General features: G+C 40.2%; 1 protein-coding gene across 1 annotated transcript in view; it reads left to right on the top strand.

Annotated features, from left to right (window-relative positions):
- Nucleotides 1-17,112, top strand: part of FAXC (failed axon connections homolog, metaxin like GST domain containing) — a 55,052-nt gene that overhangs the window by 23,749 nt on the left and 14,191 nt on the right. Inside the window, exons 3-5 of the mRNA XM_073626983.1 lie at nucleotides 3,315-3,511; nucleotides 7,526-7,743; nucleotides 13,837-13,953. Of these exons, the coding sequence (XP_073483084.1) occupies nucleotides 3,315-3,511; nucleotides 7,526-7,743; nucleotides 13,837-13,953 (532 nt within the window). The remainder of the gene's footprint in view (nucleotides 1-3,314; nucleotides 3,512-7,525; nucleotides 7,744-13,836; nucleotides 13,954-17,112) is intronic.

Here is a 17,112-nt window from a genome sequence, read left to right as displayed (position 1 = left end):
TGTATTTTCTGAACATCTTTGATTTAAATATCTCTAGGAAATATAGGATGATCTGTACCAAACAGCTGGACACCAACATCTAAAATGACATTGGCATCCAGACTGTGTTATTTCCATATATCAAATAAATCTATGAAAACAACAAGAGAGTAGCTAATGGACTTTCTGATGCATCTGTGTCCATGAATAATAAATGATGCAGTGATAGAGAGCACAAGATTGCTGTGGGTAAGAAGATATATTTTTTTTTTTAGGGAATTCTTATATCATTTTACATGGTTTTGAATGCAAAGCCAACATTAGAGCTATACCATAGAGCTATACACCATAAGCCTCAATTACCCGATAATATATGTATACACAGTTCTACAAATAATGGAGATGCCAAGATATTTTTGAGCTTAGCAGATGAATGTGATATTTTTTACCAATTTATTTTAAACAGCTCCAGTGGAACTGAAGGGGTATGCTGTGGCAGCTCTGGCAATGACATGCTAAGAAGCACAGCATAAGCATTAGTATAAATGTTGTGCAGCATCAGGGTAACCAGATGTCGCTGGTTTCTGTGGACAGTCCTCAATTTTAGGGGTCTATTCCCTTTAGAGAAAACATCCCCTTTTTTCATCCCCGGTTAAAAGAATTTGCACCTGATTTCTTTTTAACTTTTTAATAATGGTGTCTCTGGCTCAGGCAGCTAGGGGGCAGTCTGTCTAAGCAACATTTTTGTGATTGGCCTGGAGCAGGAGGAGGGAGGGGAGGGGTGTGTCTGCTGCTGGCTGTGTCTGGGGTTATTGATGATGTCACATGCTGATATCACAAGGCCTACTCGGTCCCTCCCCTCTTGGCTTGTGTAGACTTTCTTGCAGTAGATAAGGATATAGATTCATTTCCGCCTTTGCTATCACTGGGGATTAGGGGAAGGAACTCGCCTGCAAATGATGGACTGAGGACAGCACTTTGGTTCGGGAGGAACACTGTGCTTTTGGTACTTTTGGCTTTCTTTACTCTACTACTACTTGTTATGCACTCATGACCCAAAGCAAAGTAGGCTCAGATGTTATCAAACCCCTTTAAGTCCTTCCCACTGCACAATTTAGCCACACCTAATATTTGATGTAGCATGTTTTTGATACTGCTATTATCCCTGCCCCTTGCTCTGTCCCTGCCCCACCTACCCCAAATGAATGTGGGCATGGTCAGTAAGGCATCCCCGTATTTCATTTAGAAAATCTGGTCACCTTATGCAACATGCAAATTTGGAACTACTCTTTAATAATCTTTTTATTGTATAGATCATCTGGCTTCAGAAAAAATACTGTTTTGGGAGTGTTAAATAAATGTTTAGGCACATAATGTTATTTTTCTGATATTATTGGAATATGTGAATAGAGAATACATTATATGGAAGGTGGCTTGGAGGGTGGGGAGCACAGTTGTTAAATGCCTAGGACTTTGCTTAGTGTTAATTTAGCTCTTGTTAATTTAGCAGAGTCTGATGGGGAAATTCTGAGACTGGTTCCCCATCAGGTCCTTGCCTGTGACTGACAGCACACGGCAGTGGGTGGTTTCCAAAGCGGCTATTGGACAGAACTAGTCTCTTAGTTCAACATCAGGCTTCATCCACCTCTAGCTCAAAGCTCCTTGGCCATGCACCTGTCAGTGTGATGGGTGGAGTGGCAGGGGACAGCAGAAGGGAGTGCACTGAAAGAAGGAATATCCAGTGTCGACATGCCTTCCTCAGCGTAGACATGGACAGATGTACATACCTGTCTCTGGCAGGTACATGAATTGGGCACAAGCTACTCCCTGATGGAATTTTTTAGTGTGTTGGGGACATCCTATATGAATTCCTGAGATAGTCTATTCAGAGTGTTTAGATCAGGGCTTGTGTACAGACAATTCATAATATATTATGAAGCACTACAGTGCAGGCATGCCATCGCTTTCCCCTGGCTAAGTGAGAGCCAACGTGAACAAAGCAAATGCACCGGGTAACTAGAATCTTCTGCCAGCACTTGCCTGGTCTATTTTCTATATTCTTATTCAGGGGCCGTTCACACAATTTATTGTGGACACGGGTTATAATGCACATGTCCATTAAATTGTGCTTTGCAGTGCATAGGAAACCCAGTCAAAATGAAAAGGGCTGCTATTCCACAACAAATTAGGGTAGATTTACTAAATGGTGCACTCAGAATCTGGTGGAGCTGTGCATGGTAACCAATCAGCTTCTAACTTCAGCTTGTTCAATTAAACTTTGGCAATAAAACCTGGAAGCTGTTTAGTGTTTATACAGAGCTGCACCAGATTTTGCACTCTCCAGTTTTAGTAAATAACCCCCATTGGCATAATCTGAATTGGACATTGATGTTGGTATGGCAAGGGGGTCTAAAAATAATTTTTTACACTTCAGATTCTAATTTCAGTTTTAGGGTTTTAGGAGGTACTGAAGAGAAGCTAAACTTGGTCTCCTTCAATGGGTCTATTGGATGGTATATTTTGTGCTAATAACATCCTGAACTTATAGCCAGATAGGTAAGCCTCCTTATCTTACAGATGTAGTACCAATTTATTGGACATAAGACAAGCATAAGGCCTCATGCACACAGGGCGTTAAAAAAAACAAGCTTCAAAGTCAGTAGCAACATCAGGAAAAAGCGTCTGTGAAAACGCTTTTAGAAGGGTTTTGCATCGGCGTCAATGTGTGTTTAGCTGCGTTAGCATTTAGCAGCATTTCTCTTACCTCATTTATTTTACACTCCCAAATTCCATTTTTACAGCTTAAAAACGATTGATGCGGCTTACCGCTGTATACAGCTTTAACACGCGTTTAGCTGCATCAGCGTTTTAACAGCTGTAACGCTGCCTCTCCAGAACGCGCTGGCCTGGGGTTTTCCTTTTTACAGCTTTAAAACGCCTATGCCACTTACAGTTTAAAAGCCTATGTGTGCATTGACACATAGAATAACAACATGGAGAGGCATTTTAAGCTGTAAAAAAAAAAAAAAAAAAAAAAAACGCCTGATGCTCCTAAAAGCAGCAGTTAAAAACGCCTTGTGTGCATAAGGCCTATTTTTTTTCTCTTGCAGACTGATCTGTAAGCTGCTTCTACTGTAAAAACACAAATCTACATAAACAAGCTAGATGTGATATTCAGTTATAAAACCTAATAGCAGTTATCAAGAGGCTCATAAGCTAAAAGCCATGTCAGCACATTTCCTGATGCAATTGTAAAGTCTTTCCAGACCTTAGACATCACTTTGTCTGAATGTTCATAGAAGTTACAATCAATTTGTTCTTTGTGCGTATTTTAGAACTACTTTGATGGGAAGCTGTCACCTCAGGGGAAAATGCCTTGGATAGAATATAACCACACACGAGTGTCTGGCACCGAGTTCATTATCGACTTTTTGGAGGAGAAACTTGGAGTAAACCTGAACAAAAACCTCAACCCTCATGAAAGAGCCATTTCTAGAGCAGTCACCAAAATGGTGGAGGAACATTTCTACTGGTGAGTCTTACATTCACGGAACGTACCACGTTGAAATGCTATACTCACACTAACAATTATGAGTAATTATTTTTGCTGAACCAAATCTAGGAAATTAGCTTGCACATAATGAAATGCAATTTTTTTATACCGATTTTTTTATTGAAGAGTTAACATACCTGACATCTGCAGTAATTTTAGAGCATTATCTTTGTATGGCACAGATACAGAAAGGCATAAACTATAATTTATGATTTTAGGTTACATAGTTATAGTTAGTCATGTTGAACTGAATTTTCTAAGCCTGTAGACTTTAATTTACACATTAGCAACAGATGGGGAACTGTGTGAAATGCTTTGGCATAATCCAAGTACACTACATCCACAGCCACTTCTTGTTTAAGTTTTTGCTTACCTCCTCATAAAAAGATCAGAGTTGTTTGATAACTTCGGTCTTTCGTAAATCCATGCTGACTATTGCTTAAAATATTATTTTCTAGCCAAAATTCTTCCATATGGTATATGGATCTCTATGATTAAGTCCAATGGGCAGGGCGAAACATGTCAGAGGGGTGTAGTCAGGAGGAGCTTAGGCTGAAGCCGTTTCCTTACATTTATGTATAATGGCTGGACTCTGGTGCATGGTGCTTCCACATTTTGTCTTCTATATGGTCTTCTATATGGTAGTTCAAAATCTCCCATTATTATCACTGTGCCAGCTCTTGCAACCCTTTTGGTCTGTGCAAGGAGCTGAGTCTCCACCTCCTCATTAACACTGGGTGGCCTGTAACAAACACCAATAATTACCTTTAGCCTGGTTTCACACTTGTGCGGTGCGAATTGAAGCTCAGGTTTCACTGGGGAGATAACAATCTCCTGTTCAACGGATTCATTGCGTTTTTGCTCAAGATTAGAGAGCAGGGAGAGGGGGAGGGAGGGGGGGGGGGAGGGGGAGGTGTAGTGAGGAGAAAGAGAAAATCCTTGTTCAGAACGCAATGCATCTGCGAATCAGATGCGTTCCCATAGGAGATAATAGGCTTGTAGTTCGCACCGCAATGCCCAAAAAACGCACACGTTTTTTGTGCAATGCGCAGTGCGAATGCAACGCACATATGTGAACCAGATGCATTCATATGAATGTATTTTAAAATGTCCTGCGAATTAGATGCGGTGTAAGCCGCATCTAATTCGCATAGGTGTGAACCCGGGCTTAAAGTATGCATATCCATATGAAGTTCCACCCAAAATGCTTCAGCACCATCACACTCTCCATCCATAAGGTCCTCTTTGAGATCACTTCTCATATAGAAACACACACCACCACCTTTACATTTTACCCTGTCTCTCCAAATATTAATAATGTAATCATGTGAATAATGAAGCCAAGATTAAAACAAAAAACAACTAAATCATAGTTCGTTTCATGCACCAAAGCTTCCAGCTCACCTAATTTGCTTGGCAGACTTTTGGCATTAGTGAACAAGCCTTTTAATTCATTTTCACATTTAGCATTTGTGTTTTCCATTTATTTATTTTTTTTGTAGTACAGATAGTACTATAACTTCCAATGGCTGTTTATAACATGGGAACCCTCTTATCACCAGGCACAGCTCTCCCTCCATCTTTCCCTATTCTACCCACCAACAGATGGCGACTCCTGACTGACCTGTCTACCCCACTATATTGTAATTTACACTCCCCCTCAGTCCTAGTTGAAATACTCCTCCAGCTTTCCCATAAACCTCTCTCCCAGCACAGCATACCCTCTTCTGCTTAGGTGCAAACCATCTTTAGCATATAGATTGTACCTCAATGAAAAGTCAGCCCAGTGCTCTAGAAACCCAATTCCTTTTCTCTTACACCGGGTCTCTAGCCATGCATTTAGTTCTCTAAGTTCCACCTGTCTTTCCCGTGTTGCGCATGGCACAGGCAATATTCTAGAGAAAATGTATAACCTTGAAGATCTTTCCTTTTAACTTGCAGCCTTGTTCTTTAAATTGATTCTTAACTACTTAAGCTCTACATATGTCCAAAGAGTGCAGGGTTAATCACAAGCTAAATGCTGCAGTAACCCCCCGCCAGTGCCCCTTCCTTTCCCAGGAGCCTGGGACCACATCAAGCTACTTCAGGATGGAGAGCAGGGAAGACTGAGGCACCGCCATACTTCAATCCCTGTAAACAAAGAAATGGAAGCGACGATGATTTTGTCATTTGTGGTTTCATATCCATGCAGCATAAATAATACCAGCTATCATCTTTTTAATTCTACAGGGTCTCTGCTTTCAGAGAAAATACAGTGAAAAAAAAAAGAAAACAATTGCTGTAATACCGAAGCAATTATAGCGCCTCCATCTTTCATGTCATTTCATGTCATGTCATAGGTCCTAACATGGTCAAGACAACTGGGTCATGCCCAGCCCCTTAATTTATCAACCCGGTCTAATATATGCTGAACCCTGGTACCAGGAAGACAGCAATCTATTTGGTTAAGGCAATCCTGGCCATCTTGGCAAATTTGTTTGGGTGCTCAAAACCCAGGCCTGTCCTTCCTTTTCTGTGAGCCTCTACCACTTCCGCTAACTACAGTAACCCATTTTCCTGCCTGATAATCATAGCTTACCCCTCCACAACAACCCCATTAACTACCTGCTTAGTGAGCAGAAGACTCCTTTCAAGGTTGTTTGTTTCACTCAATGTTGCAATTTGCTTCTTTAGATCTCTAATGTGAGCTCCTAGAAAGGCAACCTGCTCACATCTGTTGCAGTGGTATTCATCCTGGAGCTGTTGCTTCATTATTGTATACATGCAGCACAGTGTGCACTTTGCAAAACCTTCCACCTTGCTAACACTCATTATCCCAGTTACAATATTACTTGCATGAAATTTAGGATGTTACTTGCAAGTTAGAGGACTCCTGCTTTAATCTCCCCCCTGCTTTTTAACTTACCACATGGTCAAATTTCCACATTATCAAAGTTTCAGCCAGCAAAATGTGAGTTTGTACATGAAAATTCCAGTCAAATCTTTAAACCCAGTAGAGGATTTAGGCCTACCTTTAGGACCTAGGCGTTACATGACTCTTGGCACTTCCTTATTATAATGAGGTTTTGCATGTATTTAGTTCTTGCTTTCCTGCTCTTGTTCTAACAGTATACAGGCATACCCCACTTTTAAGTACACAATGGGGTTAATTTACTAAAGCTGGAAAGTGCAAAATCAGGCTCACTTCTGCCTAGAAACCAACAAGCTTCTAACCTCGGCTTGTTCAATTAAGCTTTGGTAATAAAACCTGGAAGCTCATTGGTTTCTATGCAGAAGTGAGCCTGGTTTTGCACTTTCCAGCTTTAGTAAATAAACCCCATTGTGTATTTAAAAGTGGGGTATGCCTGTACTGCTATAGAGTTATAAATGCACACATAACAATAACTAGTTATTCACAGATATAGTAATAAATTAGTTCCTTGTAGCCTATAATTATGTTAAGATTACATACTTTATAACTGTGGTCTGACTATATACTGCCTGCAACTTGTAACCACTGCCTGTAATGTCCAAATGTGTTCTGAGCCCTTAAGAAGTGTTTGGTAAAGTTCTGCCGTAGGGACTTTACATTAGCAAAAGACAGAATGTTACATAGAAACATAGAAAAGTGACAGCAGAAAAAGACTGAGTAGTTCATCAAGTCTGCCCATTTTTGTATTTTATTATTTTTTTCATTAACCTCATTGTCTGACTATAGATTTATGTTTCTCCCAAGCATGTTTGAAGCCATTTACTGTTGACTCACTACCTCTGTTGGTAGTTTATTCCAATCATCAACCACCCTTTCAGTAAAATAAAACTTTCTAAGATTAGTTTTACACAATGCTCAGTTTTACTGTTGATAGAAACATCTCATTTTAGTTCCTATACATGTATGCTAACCTTGAAATGTTCATAGGGTTTATATGAAATGCTAAGAAAAGGAATTACAATCTGTTCACTGTAAAGACATTTGCATAGGTGACCGTCTTTGTTTTATATTTTTTGCTGCAGGACTTTAGCCTATTGCCAATGGGTGGACAATTTACATGAGACTCAGAAAATGATCTCCATTCCTGGGCCATTTAGTGATTTGTTGAAATGGATTTTATGCCACCTTACAAAAGGCATTGTAAAGCGTGAAATGTATGGACAAGGCATTGGACGCTTCTCGGAGGAAGAGATTTATAAGCTGATGGAGAAAGACATGAGATCTCTGGCTGGACTTCTTGGTAATAACTACTCGCTATATTCCCTAGGGAGTTAACAAAAGATTCCTTGTAGGTACAGGACATCTCCATGTAGTAGAGATATTTTCTCCCAACCCCTGGCTTTGCTTAGCACAGATATCCTAAAATACAGATTTCATTTGCAATGTAAGTGGTGAAATCTGGTAATGGTTCTCCAGCAGAACCATTACATTTTCTTTTTTTTTTTTACTAGGAATTTGTGGGAGGCATTTACTACATGGAGGGGCGCCAATCAAATTTTTAATTTTAATTTTATTCCCCTTTAACCACTTCAGCTCCGGAAGGATTACCCCGCTTCATGACCAGGCCATTTTTTGCAATACGGCACTGCGTTATTTCAACTGACAATTGCACAGTCGTGCGACTCTGTTCCTAAACAAAATTGATGTCCTTTTTAACCCATAAATGGAGCTTTCTTTTCGTGGTATTTGATCACCTATGCATTTTTTTGTGCTATTTTGCGCTTTTACTTTCTGCTATAAAACATATCCAATAAAACAATTAAAAAAAAAAAATAGGAAAATAACATTTCTTCATCAATTTAGGCCAATATATATGTATTCTGATACGAATTTTTGATAAAAAAAAAATATCACAATAGGTGTATATTGATTGGTTTGCGCAAACGCTATAGCGTCTACAAACTATGGGATATAATTTATTTTTTACTAGTAATAGCGGCAATTGGCGACTTATAGCGGGACTGCGATATTACAGCGGACAGTCAGGAAACTAACTGACACTTTAGACACTTTTTGGGGACCAGTGACGCTAATACACTGATCAGTGCCAAACAATATGCACTGTCACTGTATTAATGACAATGGCTGGGAAGGGGTTATCAGGGGCCATCAAAGGGTTAAATGTGTGCCTGACATGTGCTTTACTACTGTGGAGGAGGTGTTTGTACTAGAGAAGGCATGGATCTGTGCCTCTGTTTAGCAGAAACACAGGATCCATGTCTTATGTGGTGACAGAACAGCAATCTGCCTTGTTTACATAGGCAGACCGCCATTCTACCTGTATACTGAAGCATCGGCGGCTGCCGGCGGACATCGAGTCCTCCGTACCTGCCAATCAGTTCCCGCTGTTTCTAAGCACAGCGGGAGTGGACCAGCAGTGGCACAGCGTGTGCGCCCCAAATCTGGAAGTGCAGGAGCAAGCACTAGGTTTTTTTTTTTTAACTTTGCATTGCGTGAAGGTAAAAAACTCTCCACTACTTTTTCCCCCGCCCCATCCCTAAACACTTACCTGGCTCCTCTCACCTTTCTAATACTGTCCCAGCTGCAGCACCACTTTTCCACTTTCTGGTCTCATAGGAGACACTGAACTGTAGGCTCCTGCTTCTTTTAGTCCAACTCCTGAGTGGGGGCGTGGCTTACTGACACTGTATGTCTATGGATGCACACAGCCTGGCTTGGGAGCTTGTCCTCACAGGTGCCGCCTCAGCACACAGCTTGATGAGGGGGTACCTGGAGGAAAAAGTGGTCAGTATCATTGGGGGACTGCCAAAGAGGAGGTAAGGGACCACTCTGCAGCAGGTAAGTATAACATCTTTTTTATTTTAAAGCAAAAAATATATTCTTTACAATCACTTTAAGGTGTTATCTAAATCAAAAAACATTTTTTTTTAAATTTTGTATAGAGTGGGCAAGGATTAGAACAACTGTCAGGTTTTTTTTTCTCTTCGTGTTCCCGTGAGGGAGCTTTGCCCTCTCCATTTGTCTTGGTGACACTTGTCACTAGGACAGTAAGCAAGGGTCAGTCCAAAAGTTTGAGTTTTCACTAGGACAGGAATAAAGGAGAAATCCTACAAAGGGGTTTTTCTTTTTTTCTTTTTGATGACAGGGAGGATAAGAGGGATCATGGATATGTTCTTGCTTACTAAATATAGTAATGCTAAATATAATTCTTTACTGTGTAGCCAGCTAGAGGGTCAGTGTGGTTTTTCTTCTCATAATTCTGATTTTCCCTTATGCAATCCATCATATGTGCCAAGGTAAAGATGTGCATCAGCGCTATTTGCTAAGACCGTTCCTTATCTTCAGTCTAGTGGCTGCACTGGCTATATGTGAAAGATTCATCATTGAGGGCAGAGAGACATTGTCCTGGGTCAGCGTAGGCAATTACTCATAAATGTACTTTAGGTATTACAGTATGCCATTCTTTTTTAATTATTGGTGCAGAGGCTCAAGGGAGGTTGTTGCTATTTTTTTAAAGGTTTATCTGTCTCTTTTAGGTATAATCCACCTTATGAGAAAAGGGGCCCATGCAGACAAGAGACCCATTTAAATAGAATGCCCTGACTTTTTGCAAAATACAGTGTAATGTTTTTGGCGCACCTGTAGGCCGCTGCTAGCACCCCTGAAAAACACATTGTTTGCTTTTATTTCTTCCTAATAGCTTCCATGATACAGCAGAGCTTGGATGCTCATTTTTAACATTACGGCAGCATGCATTTCTTTTTTTAAAAGCAGCACCTGCTCAATATTGTTCTCTATCCCAGCAATGCTGAGCCACACTGTGCATGCATCCCTTTTGAAAATGAGATGCACACTGCCATGACACTGAGAATAGGGACAAGCAAGGTTAAACGATATGGGAGTCAGGAATATCAGGAAGGCTTCAGAGGTTCCAACACAGGCCCCAGGTGTGCCAAGCACATTGCACGAAATTTTGAAAAAAGGCACAGTGCATTGTAACATACTGGGACCCCTTGTGTGCATGGACCATCCAACTCCTGAGTTGGACTATGTCTTTAAATCTTGTCCTTGACTTCAGAGGACAGCCACTGGTCAGACATGCATAACAAGACCCTTGGGAAAGATTTTTTTGCAATAGCTTTGGCCATAAAAATTCATATTCTGGACTGCTTTTTATATGTTTATGCATAACCAGATGCTTTTTCTGCTTCCCTATAGTCATGGGAATAATAGAAATCAGACAATAATTGCTGACCTGTGTGACAGATCTTCTCCTCACTATAAATCAGGCATTCATGGGTGTCAGCTGGCCAGTTAGAAGGACTGGTAACTTTTAGTACCAATGCTTTAGGCCCTGGATGGTAGATATGGTGCTGCGGGGGTTAGCGTATTGCTAGATGTTAGGTTAGTGTTAAGGTCATGAGCTAGGTGGATAAAATTATAAATGCTAGGTTTAAGATTAACATTTAGAGGGTTTAGTATTAGAGAGAGGGTTTACAGTTAAGGATTCATAAGTCTAGTTTACATTTTTGGGGCACTCTGGGTGACTGTAGAAAGGGAAAGCTCCACAAAATCTTTCCATTATGAGCGTTGGACACAGCAGGAGAGAAGTGCGTGCATCTCCAGTCTGCGTGTGAGACACTTTCAATGCTAAGTGTACAGTTCAACACTGCTGTAAGTGTATCTGTTCTCCAACAGTCACAGCTTTTGGTGCACTCACTTTTGTTGCCAGTGGTTTAGACATTAATGGCTGTGTGTTGAGTTATTTTGTGGGGACAGCAAATTTACACTGTTATACAAGCTGTACACTCACTACTTTACATTGTAGCAAAGTGTTATTTCTTCAGTGTTGTCACATGAAAAGATATAATAAAATATTTACAAAAATGTGAGGGGTGTACTCACTTTTGTGAGATACTGTAGCGGGAATGTGACATTTGAAAAGGACATTCAGTCAAGGCAGGCTGTCACATTCGGTAGGTGGCTCTGCTATGTTCAGTAACAAGAAGCTCTGAATATTGTTTGGCTCTCCCCATTTAGTGATTTGTCCTTGGACACTGCTGGCAACACATGGAAGCATTATATGAAATGAGACAGGACACTATCAGGGTAATGAGATGTTTGTCCATTTATTTTTTATTACAGATCCTTACTGTACAGGTTACTTTCTGTATATAGTACCACCAATTTTACACAGCATTTTACATATATATTACACATTCACATCAGTCCCTGTCTTCAAGGAGCTTACAATCTAAGGTCCCTAACTCACATTCATACATACACATACAATTTTCACATTTTATAATGTTACAACCAAAAACTTATATATTTTTTTTAGATAGACCAACACAAAGCAGCACATAATTGTGTAATGGAAGGAAAATGATAAATGGTTTTCCAATTTTTTTTACAAATAAATATCTGAAAAGTGTGGCATGCATTTGTATTCAGCCCCCTTTACTCTGATACCCCTAACTAAAAATCTAGTGGAACCAATTGCCTTCAGAAGTCACCTAAATAGTAAATAGAGTCTACCTGTGAGTAATTTAATCTCAGTATAAATACAGCTGTTCTGTGAAGCGCTCAGAGGTTTGTTAGAGAACCTTAATGAACAAACAGCATCATGAAGGTCAAGGAACACACCAGACAGGTCAGGGATAAGGTTGTGGAGAAGTTTACAGCAGGGTTAGGTTATAAAAAAATATCCCAAGCTTTGAACATCTCATGGAGCACTGTTTAATCCATCATCAGAAAATGGAAAGAGTATGGCACAACTGCAAACCTACCAAGACATGGCCGTCCACCTAAACTGACAGGCTGGGCAAGGAGAGCATTAATCAGAAAAGCATCCAGGGGCCCATGGTAACTCTGGAGAAGATGCAGAGATCAACAGCTCAGGTGGAAGAATCTGTCCACAGGACAACTATTAGTCATGCACTCCACAAATCTGCTAAGGGAACAGGACAACTTAAAAAAAAAATCCATTGTTGAAAGAAAACCATAAGACGTCCCGTTTACAGTTTGCGAGAAGCCATGTGGGGGACACAGCAAACATATGGAAGAAGGTGCTCTGGTCAGATTAGACCAAAATGTAACTTTTTGGCCTAAAAGAAAAACGCTATGTGTGGCGGAAAACCAACACTGCACATCACCCTGAACACACCATCCCCTCCGTGAAATATGGTGGTGACAGCATCATGTTGTGGAGATGCTTTTCTTCAGCAGGGACAGGGAAGCTGGTCAGAGTTGATGGGAAAATGGATGGAGTCAAATAAAGGGCAATTTTAGAAGAAAACCTGTTAGAGTCTGCAAAAGACTTGAGACTGGGGCGGAGGTTCACCTTCCAGCAGGACAATGCAATAAACATACAGCCAGAGCTGCAACGGAATGGCTTAGATCAAAGCATATTCATGTTTTGGAATGGCCCAAAGTCCAGACCTAAATCCAATTGAGAATCTGTGGCAAGACTTGAAAATTGCTGTTCACAGACACTCTCCATCCAGTCTGACAGAGCTTCAGATATTTTGCAAAGAAGAATGGGCAAAAATGTCACTCCCTAGAATTGAAAACCTGGTAGAGACATACCCAAAAAGACTTGCAGCTGTACTTGCAGCGAAAGGTGTTTCTGAATATAAAATGCACGCCACACTTTTCACATATTTATTTGTAAAACATTTTGAAAACCATTTATCATTTTCCTTCCACTTCACTATTATGTGCCACTTTGTATTGGTCTAGGACATAAAATCCCAATAACATACATTTACGTTTTTGGTTGTAACATGGCAAACTGTGGAAAATTTCAAGGGGTATGAATACTTTTTCAAAGCACTGTACTTAGGCCAATTTAGACAGGAGACTATTAACCTAACAGCGTGTCTTTGGAGATTAGAAGGAAACCCACCCAGGCACAGGGAGAACATGCAAACTCCATGCAGGTAGTGCTGTGGTTAGGATTCAAACCGATGACCCCTGGTGCTGCCATGCGGAAGTGCTAACCACTTTGCCACTGTGCTGCCCATAATCAATTAACTTCTCTTTAATGTCAATGGGTAAACATTGAAACGGGGGTTAGTGTGTGTTTATGCAGGCACCAGTATTTTATGTGTCCCTAATTTTGAATACACATTATTTATGTGTCCCGCATTAGTAAATTTCTGCATCAAAATTATTTAAATGAGAACTGGAGAAAGTTGCTTGGATGGTGGATGGCGGTTGCTATCGCTATCCACTTACATTCTGTCAATGACGATTCTATCTTTGCTGTGTTAAATTTGGAATCATTTAATATATGCAATAACATTATGTATATGTTTTAATTTTGCACTAAATCACCACTTTAATTGCAATAATTACTTATTTTCCTTAGGTGATAAAAAGTATATCATGGGACCAAAGTTTTCTACATTAGATGCCACTATTTTTGGACATTTGGCACAGGCAATGTGGACTTTACCAGGTACAAGGCCAGAACAGCTCATTAAAGGTAATACATTCTGAGAAAGACTTTAAGAATTTAAAATCTTAGTGTTGTAGCTGTAATACCCTAAGATTTGGAAGGTTTTATTAACTCTTCTGTAAGTACCTGACTGCTACAAGAACAGGAACTCCATACATTCACCACCACCATATATGCTGTTCCAAAAAAAAGGGCCCTTTCATACAATCAATCTGGATCCATTTGTCAGTTTGTCATATTTTCAGATGGGTCCATACTGAACAACAATAAATGTCTATGGACGGGTGGATTTAAACGGACGCATGTCCATTTACATCCCCTCAAATCCAAGTCAGTTCATGTCCACAGAAAAAATGAATGGAAAAGTTCTGTGTCGTTCTCCGTTTTTTGGACATAACGGGATATAAACAGATGTCTGTTTTTAGACAAGAAACTTTTGTCATCTATGGCTAGTTTCTTCAACAACTAAAAACAAACTGACATGCAAAAACAGATGTAACGGATAAAAACTGAACCTGGATTGAAGACAGATGTGCAAACTGATGTACAGTGAGGCAAAAAAGTATTTGATCCCCTGCTGAATTTGTATGTTTGCCTACTGACAAAGAAATGAACAGTCTATAATTTTAATGGTAGGTTTATTTTAACAGTGAGAGACAGAATAACAACAAAAAAATCCAGAAAAACGCATTTCAAAAAAAGTTATAAATTGATTTGCATTTTAATGAGTGAAATAAGTATTTGACCCCTTCCTAAAAAACATGACTTAGTACTTGGAGGCAAAACCCTTGTTAAAAGTTTCTTGTAGTTGGCCACCAGGTTTGCACACATCTCAGGAGGGATTTTGTCCATTCCTCATTGCAGATACTCTCCAAGTCATTAAGGTTTCGAGGCTGACGTTTGGTAACTCAAACCTTCAGCTCCCTCCCCATATTTTCTATGAGATTAAGGTCTGGAGACTGGCTAGGCCACTCCAGGACCTTAATGTGCTTCTTCTTGAGCCACTCTTTTGATGCCTTGGCTGTGTGTTTTGAGTCATTGTCATGCTGGAATAACCATCCATGACTCATTTTCAATGCGCTGGCTGAGGGAAGGAGGAGATTCTCACCCAAAATTTGATGGTACATGGCCCCGTCCATCGTCCCTTTGATTCTGTGAAGTTGTCCTGTCCCCTTAGCAGAAAAACATCCCCAAAGCATAATGTTTCCACCTCCATGTTTGACAGTGGGGATGGTGTTCCATACCTCCCAACTTTTTGAGATGGGAACGAGGGACACCTATTAGCTAAAGTATATAGGCATAGGACACACCCCCTGCCACGCCTCCTTAAAGGAGAATTATACAAAAACATTTTTAGTTAAAGCTGCATACTTTTTTTTTTAAACTACTATTCCTTTATGCTGGCTTTTCAAATTTACAAATGCAGCCATTTCTAGAATTTGGATGAAAAGTTTAGCACCGTGAAACGCTATTTGAAAGATAAATAGTGCATTTTATATACAGCTATACAGATCAGACCAAAATGAGGGACAAATGAGAAGGAAAGAGGGACAGAGGGACTCTGTTCCAAATCAGAAATAGTCCCTCAAAATCAGGGACAGTTGGGAGCTATGATGTTCTTGGGGTCATAGGCAGCATTCCTCCTCCTCCTCCAAACATGGCCAGTTGAGTTGAGCTCAATTTTGGTTTCGTCTGACCACAACACTTTCACCCAGTTCTCCTCTGAATCATTCAGATGTTGATTAGCAAACTTCAGACGGGGCTGTACATGTGCTTTCTTGAGCAGGGGGACCTTGCAGGTGCTGCAGGAATTTAGTCCTTCACGCATAGTGTGTTACCAATTGTTTTCTTGTCGACTATGGTCCCAGCTGCCTTGGGATCTTTAACAAGATTCTTCCGTGTAGTTCTGGACTGATTCCTCACCGTTCTCATGATCATTAAAACTCCACGAGTTGACACCTTTCACGGAGCCCCAGACCGAGGGAGATTGACAGTTATTTGTGTTTCATCCATTTGCGAATAATCGCACCAACTGTGGTCACCCTCTCACCACGCTGCTTGGCGATGGTCTTGTAGCCCATTCCAGCCTTGTGTAGGTCTACAATCTTGTCCCTGACATCCTTGGACAGCTCTTTGGTTTTGGCCATGGTGGAGAGATTGGAATCTGATTGATTGCTTCTGTGGACAGATGTCTTTTATACAGATAAGCTGAGATTAGGAGCACTCCTAATCTCAGCTTGTTACCTGTATAGAAGACACCTGGGGGCCAGAAACCTTGCTGATTGACAGGGGATCATATACTTATTTCACTCATTAAAATGCAAATCAATTTATAACTTTTTTGAAATACGGTGTTCTGGATATTTTTGTTGTTATTTTATTTATTTCAGGTACTTATATTATGCAGCGCTTTACATATACATTGTACATTCACATCAGTCCCTACCCTCAAGGAGCTTACAATCTAAGGTCCCTAACTCACATTCATACATACTAGGGACAATTTAGACAAGATCCAATTAGCCTACCAGCATGTCTTTGGAGTGTGGGAGGAAACCGGAGTACCCACTACACCACTGTGCCGCCCCAATCTGTCTCTCACTGTTAAAATACACCTACCATTAACATTATAGATTGATCATTTGTCAGTGGGCAAATGTACAAAATCAGCAGGGGATCAAATACTTTTTTTCCTGTCATTGTAACCTGAATCAGTATTCATCAGTTTTTTTTTAGAAAAATACGTGACTGGACTGATGCCGTCCATATGAAAGGACCCTAACAACATGTTAAAGGTTACCTGCCTCCTGAGATACAATCTTCCCTTAAGGTGACTATACACAGAATTTCAGCAAATTCCTTCAGCCAAAATGTGTTCCATGGATGGCCCTCTTGGCACCACCTGGCTCAAAAAAACTCACCTATAGATCTGACGCATGTTGGACTTCTGCAGCGAGACCACTGTTTCCACACAGAGAGCAAATGTTCTACAGCTTCTGACAGGAGACAGGATTTTCTACTCAGGCTGTGGCTATTGTCAAAACGAAAATGAGCTGCAAGATATTGAACGGATTGTAACATTTTTATGAAATAAATTTTCTACAATTGAAAGTCTTTTTTAGTATATTATGTACTGTATATAATATCAGGAACATATGTTTTCTAAATTGCTTTTTTGTGCAAACA

Source organism: Aquarana catesbeiana, linkage group LG04 (genome assembly GCF_042186555.1).
Source record: "Aquarana catesbeiana isolate 2022-GZ linkage group LG04, ASM4218655v1, whole genome shotgun sequence".
NCBI lineage: Eukaryota > Metazoa > Chordata > Amphibia > Anura > Ranidae > Aquarana > Aquarana catesbeiana.
This window is presented reverse-complemented; position numbering and strand designations above follow the sequence as displayed.